The 7,944-nt window shown below is 47.8% G+C and overlaps 1 protein-coding gene across 1 annotated transcript in view; it reads left to right on the top strand.

The window, feature by feature from the left end:
• The window catches only part of LOC311131842 (SH3 domain-binding protein 5-like), a gene marked incomplete at both ends in the record, with an annotated part of 9,812 nt that extends 2,070 nt beyond the window's left edge, over window positions 1–7,742 (top strand). Inside the window, 3 exons of the mRNA XM_084164971.1 lie at window positions 1,040–1,201; window positions 6,599–6,772; window positions 7,062–7,742. Coding sequence (XP_084021097.1) covers window positions 1,040–1,201; window positions 6,599–6,772; window positions 7,062–7,742 — 1,017 coding nt within the window. The remainder of the gene's footprint in view (window positions 1–1,039; window positions 1,202–6,598; window positions 6,773–7,061) is intronic.
• Between the last annotated feature and the right edge of the window lie 202 nt (window positions 7,743–7,944).

Below are 7,944 nucleotides of genomic sequence, written 5' to 3'. Positions count from 1 at the left end.
TAACCGATTAAGGATTTAATTGAAACCAATTAAGCAAATAAAGGATTGGAAATTTGACCTGGTTAGCAGCAACCAACCTCACGGCCAATGCTATGAAAATGTAGATGAGAAAAGTAGAAAGAAGCTGGGCGGTCTAATTTCCTAGATAATTTACCTTCATCGATGTCTATTCAGGAGACAACTAAGCACCTTTTTTGTCATTTTATTATTCTGTCCATAACACAGTTGCTTGGTTCGCCTGCCACACGTCTGACTGCTATTGAGCGAGTATGACGCGGTTCCCTTGACGGTCACGAAAATTATAACGGGTGCTCAAAGTGAAGCCGTCATCAATCTTCGCCTGACGACCATAACATTTGGTCAACCTTGCGCGTCCATCCGGCCCAGCTCCCTTCTGCTGCTGCCTCTCTCAGGAGACTGGCTGTATCATGCCCTGTGATTCTGAGTCACCTTGGTAACGTCCCAAAATGGCACCCTATTCCCTTTATAGTGCACTACTTTTGTCCCTGGTCAAAAGTAGTGCACTATATAGGGAATAGGGTGCCATTCCGGATGCGCACTTTGTCTCTAAGTGCCTCTCCCCTTCTCCCTAAACCAACATCGACAAATCTTCCCCCTCTCTGGCTTTGACATGATTCACCAACTAGCATGACCAGAATACGATCAGGACCAGCTATTTTTTCTGTTTCACTTCTCTATGATTTGTAGCTGTTGCTGCAGTCTTCTTGTTTTTATAGCTGGTGATGGGGAGACTTCCTGTTTTCCTCAGTGTCACCACAACTGTCTAACTCCTGATTTAGAGGATAATCCTAACTTCCATTTAAAATCACATTTTCACTTAGTCATGGACTGATGTCAATGGGAATTACATTTGAACTTTACTGTAAGGAAGGATTCACCCCTTAGTAATTGGTTCGTCGTACGATTGGTTGTGGTGATTAGTTATTGAACTATGTTTGGTTGTGTGGTGGCTGTTACTGAATTATGATTGGTTGTGTGGTCTCTTACACTGAACTATGATTGGTTGTTGTTTTCATAGGCCCAGCAGGAGACGCAGAAGGCAGCGTTGCGGTACGAGAGAGCCGTCTCCATGCATACGGCTGCCAGAGAGATGGTGTACGTGGCAGAGCAGGGCCTCCTGGCAGACAGGAACACTCTGGACCCCACCTGGCAGGAGATGCTCAACCACGCTACCTCCAAGGTACACAGAGAGAGTGGGGGGGGGGGTCCTCCAAGGTACACAGAGAGGGGGGGGGGGGGGGTCCTCCAAGGTACACAGAGAGAGGGGGGGGGGGTCCTCCAAGGTACACAGAGAGAGGGGGGGGGGGGGGTCCTCCAAGGTACACAGAGAGAGGGGGGGGGGGTCCCCCAAGGTACACAGAGAGAGGGGGGGGGGGGGGGGGTCCTCCAAGGCACAGGGAGAGGACAGGAATGTAGCTATGGTAGACCAGGGGCAGACCAGGGCCTGTATTCATAAGGCGTTTCAGAATAGGAGTGCTGATCTGATCTTTTATGAATACAGGCCCTGGGATATTCAACTCTGGTTCTGGTGGGCCAAAACACTGAATTTTCTCCTTCTAATCAGGGACTCATTCAGACGTGGTACAGCAGGTGAGTGGTTAACTACCAGGTAGAAAAGAAAACCAGTAGTATTTCAACCCAAAGTCCAGGAGTTGATTATCTTTGTACTAGACAGTTAATACTTGTGGCTAAAGCTATATCTATGGTAGACAGTTAATAAGACAGAGGATGGGTTATGGCATAACTATGGTTCAATTTTGGTCCTGGAGGGCTGAAACACTTCTAGTTTTTATTCTCTCTTTCTAACCAGGGACTGATTCAGAGATATACATTTTACATTTTAGTCATTTAGCAGACGCTCTTATCCAGAGCGACTTACAGTTAGCACATACATTATTTTATCGAACCCACAACCCTGGCGTTGCAAACGCCATGCTCTACCAACTGAGCTACATCCCCTGCCGGCCATTCCCTCCCCTACCCTGGACGACGCTGGGCCAATTGTGCGCCGCCCCATGGGTCTCCCGGTCGCGGCCGGCTATGACAGAGCCTGGATTCGAACCAGGATCTCTAGTGGCACAGCTAGCACTGCGATGCAGCGCCTTAGACCACTGCGCCACTCGGGAGAGATGTACAGTGACGTTAACCACCAGGTAGAAAATAAAACCAGCACTACCTCAACCCACCAGTCCTGGAGTTGATTATCGCTCCACTAGACAATGACCCAGGCCTGGAGTTGATTATCTCTGTACTAGACAATCACTAGCCCCCTACTAGTGGCTACAGCTATATCTGTGGTAGACAGTGAATGATGGTGGAGGGGTCCTGTGAGAACTATCAATCTCTTCATCCACAAGATTGTACTTGAATAAGGTCCAATGGAAATGTGAACGCATTAAGCCTCCTCATCATTCTGGAGTGGAGGTCTAAGGCTCCATCCCAAATGGTTCCCTATTCCCTATATAGTGCACTACTTTTGACCAGGGCCCATAGGTCAAAAGTAGTGCACTATATAGGGAATAGGGCACCATTTGGGTAAGTGTCAGATGGCCACAGCAGCTGTTTAGTATGTAGCCTGAGACGGCCAGCGTGGCGCAGGGGGACGGGCACTTAATCAATGATAATTAATTTGGACCAGTAATCTTATAAAGATCAAGGTTGGACGTCCTCATTCTCATGCAATGGAGCTCCGCTATTCTATTCTGCTATGGAAGTGACTCAAGTGTGCCACAGTGCACTTAACATGTATACAGTGGCTTGCGAAAGTGTTCAACCCCCTTGGCATTTTTCCTATTTTGTTGCCTTGCAACCTGGAAATAAAATGGATTTTTTTGGGGGTTTGTATCATTTCATTTACACAACATACCTACCACTTTGAAGATGCAAAATAATATTTTTGTGAAACAAACAAGAAATAAGACAAAAAAACAGAACTTGAGCGTGCATAACTATTCACCCCCCCAAAGTCAATACTTTGTAGAGCCATCTTTTGCAGCAATTACAACTGCAAGTCTCTTGGGGTATGTCTCTATAAGCTTGGCACATCTAGTCACTGGAATCTTTGCCCATTCTTCAAGGCAAAACTACTCCAGCTCCTTCAAGTTGGATGGGTTCCGCTGGTGTACAGCAATCTTTAAGTCATACCACAGATTCTCAATTGGATTGAGGTCTGGGCTTTGACTAGGCCATTCCAAGACATTTAAATGTTTTCCCCTTAAACCACTCAAGTGTTGTTTTAGCAGTATGCTTAGGGTCATTGTCCTGCTGGAAGGTGAACCTCCGTCCCAGTCTCAAATCTCTGGAAGACTGAAACAGGTTTCCCTCAAGAATTTCCCTGTATTTAGCGCCATCCATCATTCCTTCAATTCTGACCAGTTTCCCAGTCCCTGACGATGGAAAAACATCCCCACAGCATGATGCTGCCACCACCATGCTTCACTGGGGGGATGGTGTTCTCGGGGTGATGAGGTGTTGGGTTTGCGCCAGACATAGCGTTTTCCTTGATGGCCAAAAAGCTCAATTTTAGTCTCATCTGACCAGAGTACCTTCTTCCATATGTTTGGGGAGTCTCCCACATGCCTTTTGGCGAACACCAAACGTGTTTGCTTATTTTTTTCTTTAAGCAATGGCTTTTTTCTGGCCACTCTTCCGTAAAGCCCAGCTCTGTGGACTGTACGGCTTAAAGTGGTCCTATGGACTGATACTCCAATCTCCACTGTGGAGCTTTGCAGCTCCTTCAGGGTTATCTTTGGTCTCTTTGTTGCCTCTCTGATTAATGCCCTCCTTGCCTGGTCCGTGAGTTTTGGTGGGCGGCCCTCTCTTGGCAGGTTTGTTGTGGTGCCATATTCTTTCCATTTTTTAATAATGGATTTAATGGTGCTCAGTGGGATGTTCAAAGTTTCGGATATTTTTTTATAACCCAACCCTGATCTGTACTTCTCCACAACTTTGTCCTTGACCTGTTTGGAGAGCTCCTTGGACTTCATGGTGCCGCTTGCTTGCTGGTACCCCTTGCTTAGTGGTGTTGCAGACTCTGGGGCCTTTCAGAACAGGTGTATATATACTGAGATCATGTGACAGATCATGTGACACTTAGATTGCACACAGGTGGACTTTATTTAACTAATTATGTGACTTCTGAAGGTAATTGGTTGCACCAGATCTTATTTAGGGGCTTCAGAGCAAAGTAATTTTTTTCATTTCACTTCACCAAATAAAAATCCATTTAAATTCCAGGTTGTAATGCAACAAAATAGCAAAAACGCCAAGGGGGGATGAATACTTTTGCAAGGCACTGTATCACCCTATTACTTTTATACACACACATGCACACACACACACACACACACACCCTCCCTCCCTCCCTCCCTCCCTCCCTCCCTCCCTCCCTCCCTCCCTGCCTCCCTCCCTCTGAGAGTCAGTCAGTCAGCCAACGTAAAACTAGAGCAAAGTGCTTCTCTTACACAACACACCCGGCACTCCTCCTTTTGCAAGGCACTGTATATGCGATTGAAGAGAGGTGTTATCATCACCAAGTGTCAACCTAACAGTTGGTGATGCTGCTGATGGCTTAATGATGCTTTGATCCCCTCAGAGGGTGTGAGTGATACAGCGCCTTCGGAAAGTATTCAGACCCCTTGACCTTTGCCACATTTTGTTACGTTACAGCCTTATTCTAAAATGGATTAAATTAAAATGTTCTTCAATCTACACACAATACCCCATAATGACAAAGCGAAAACAGGTTTTTAGAATGTTTGCAAATTTATACAAAATAAAAAACATTTTTACATACACATTTATTTACATAAGTATTCAGACCCTTTGCTATGAGACTATAAATTGAGCTCATGTGCATCCTGTTTCCATTGATCAGCCTTGAGATGTTTCTACAACTTGATTGGAGTCCACCTTTGCTAAATTCAATTGATTGGACATGATTTGGAAAGGCACACACCTGTCTATATAAGGTCCCACAGTTGACAGTGCAGGTCAGAGCAAAAACCAAGCCATGAGGTTGAAGGAATTGTCTGTAGAGCTCCGAGACAGGATTGTGTCGAGGCACACATCTGGGGAAGGGTACCAAAAAATGTCTGCAGCATTGAAGGTCCCCAAGAACACAGTGGCCTCCATCATTCTTAAATGGAAGAAGTTTGGAACCACCAAGACTCTTCCTAGAGCTGGCCGCCCGGCAAAACTGAGCAATCGGGGGAGAAGGGCCTTGGTTAGGGAGGTGATCAAGAACCCGATGGTCACTCTGACAGAGCTCCAGAGTTCCTCTGTTGAGATGGGAGAACCTTCCAGAAGGACAACCATCTCTGCAGCACTCCACCAATCAGGCCTTTATGGCAGAGTGGCCAGACGGAAGCCACTCCTCAGTAAAAGGCACATGACAGCCCGCTTGGACTCTCAGACTATGAGAAACAAGATTCTCTGGTCTGATGAAACCAAGATTGAACTCTTTGGCCTGAATGCCAAGCGTCACGTCTAGAGGAAACCTGGCACCATCCCTACGGTGAAGCATGGTGGTGGCAGTATCATGCGGTGGAGATGTTTTTCAGTGGCAGGGACTGGGAGACTAGTCAGGATCGAGAGAAAGATGAGAGATTCTTGATGAAAACCTGCTCCAGAGTGCTCAGGACCTCAGACTGGGGCGAAGGTTCACCTTCCAACAGGACAAAGACCCTAAGCACACAGCCAAGACAATGCAGGAGTGGCTTCTCTCTCTCGGGACAAGTCTCTGAATGTCCTTGAGTGGCCCAGCCAGAGCCTGGACTTGAACCCGATCGAACATCTCTGGAGAGACCTAAAAATAGCTGTGCAGCGACACTCACCATCCAACCTGACAGAGCTTGAGGATCTGCAGAGAAAAATGGGAGAAACTCCTCAAAAACAGGCGTGCCAAGCTTGTAGCATCATACCCAAGAAGACTCGAGGCTGTAATCGCTGCCAAAGGTGCTTCAACAAAGTACTGAGTAAAGGGTCTGAATACTTATGTAAATGTGATATTTCCGTTTTTTATTTATTTTAAATTTGCAAACATTTCTAAAAAGCTGTTTTTGCTTTGTCATTATGGGGTATTGTGTGTAGATTGATGAGGGGGGAAAAACTATTTCACCCGTTTTAGAATAAGGATGTAACGTAACAAAATGTGGAAAAAGTCAAGGGGTCTGAATACTTTCCGAATGCGCTGTATGTGTGAGGTGAAAATAAGGTATCCTGCTCTTGGTTGATTTTCTCCCTGTATAATAATAATAATAATAATATGCCATTTAGCAGACGCTTTTATCCAAAGCGACTTACAGTCATGCGTGCATACATTTTTGTGCATGGGTGGTCCCGGGGATCGAACCCACCTACCTTGGCGTTACAAGCGCCGTGCTCTACCAGCTGAGCTACAGAGGACCACCTGTAAAAGTGCCAGTGTGTCGACGCTGGTGATTGATGTGGAAAGAGGCATCTACAGAGTGAGGCTCAGGGTGGGTTGATGTCCGTCATGACCCACGGCTGCTGATGGTGTGTGTGTGTGTGTGTGTGTGTGTGTGTGTGTGTGTGTGTGTGTGTGTGTGTTCCCCAGGTGAACGAGGCAGAGGAGGAGCGGCTGTGGAGTGAGCGGGAACACCAGCGGGTCACTCAGATGTGCCAGGAGGCAGAGCAACGCGTCCAGACCCTCCAGAAATCCCTGAAGAGAGTCATCGTCAAGTCCAAACCTTACTTTGAGCTCAAGGCTCAGTTCAACCACATACTAGAGGTGAGTAGCCTTGTCCCAGACAGAATGGCCCATAGTGCAGGAGTCTATATCTAAATGAATTCAAGAACTGAGTCCAACTATAAGCTGCGGTGTCCCTCGAGGTTCAGTGCTACAACCATTCCTGTTCTGATCTACATGCTCCCACTTGGCCAGATCTGACGTGTTTTCAGCAACACATGGCCTGCTACATTGGACATGTACGCGTAACTTTTGCGGAGTGTGAGACGCTCCCATTAATTTCAACGACCAGGGCAGCTCCAGCTGACCATCTGTGTCTATTTCCTGTCAGGAGCACAAGGGGAAGGTGGTGCAGCTGGAAGAACGCGTCGCAAAGGTGAAGACCCGCTACTCCGTCGCCCTGCGCAACCTGGAGCAAATCAGCGAGCAGATCCATGCTCAGAGGGGGTGTGTCCGAGCCACCAGGGCCCGCCCCGTAGCCTGCGGTGGGCGGAGCTCCCCAGTGGGGGCGGAGGCTGAGGTCAAAGCTGCGGTCGGGGTTCAGGTTGGAGGAGCCTGTGGCGGAGGAGGAGGGGTGGGGTTGGAGGAGAACGACTGGGCTGATGGAGAGAAGACCAGGCAGTGGGTGGAGAGACACAGGGAGCAGGGCTGGGGCCACAGGGAGAGGGGTGAGGCAGGGTCAGACTCCATGTCTGTCATCAGCCTCCAGACCATCGCCTCGGACCTGGAGAAGTGTGACTCGGTGGAGCACCTTGGGGATCTGAGTGACGTGAGCAGCCTGATGGGAGAGGACTGGGAGAGGGAGAGGGACCGGTCCCTGATAGCTGAGAACAGAGACAGGAACCCCAGGGCAGAGGAGAGAGTTGTGGGGGAGGTCAGGGAGGTCATGGAGGTCAGGGAATTGGTCATCCCCACTCCAAGGCAGGATAGATTGGAGGAGGTGAGGGGTGCGATAGGGAGAGAGAGACAGGAGAGCTTTGTCAAGCAGCACCACAGAAGTGTGAGTTTGTGAGACCAGAAGAAGAATGGACTGGACTGGTGAGTGATGATGAGGGAATTATGAAATAATGTCAGAGATGAAATCAGAAGTGAGAGATTTAAAAAAAAAAGAGATGGAGATTGTAGAAGTTGTCATTGTGGTATTGAAATGTAGAACACTGACACTGATTGAAACTGAGGGTGAGTCCTGAATGGCACCCTATTCCCTATATAGT

The sequence above is a fragment of the Coregonus lavaretus genome (assembly GCF_964263955.1).
Source record: "Coregonus lavaretus genome assembly, chromosome: 7".
Classification (NCBI taxonomy): Eukaryota; Metazoa; Chordata; class Actinopteri; order Salmoniformes; family Salmonidae; genus Coregonus; species Coregonus lavaretus.
The sequence above is the reverse complement of the archived record's forward strand: the minus strand, read 5'-3'. Positions and strand labels throughout refer to the sequence as shown.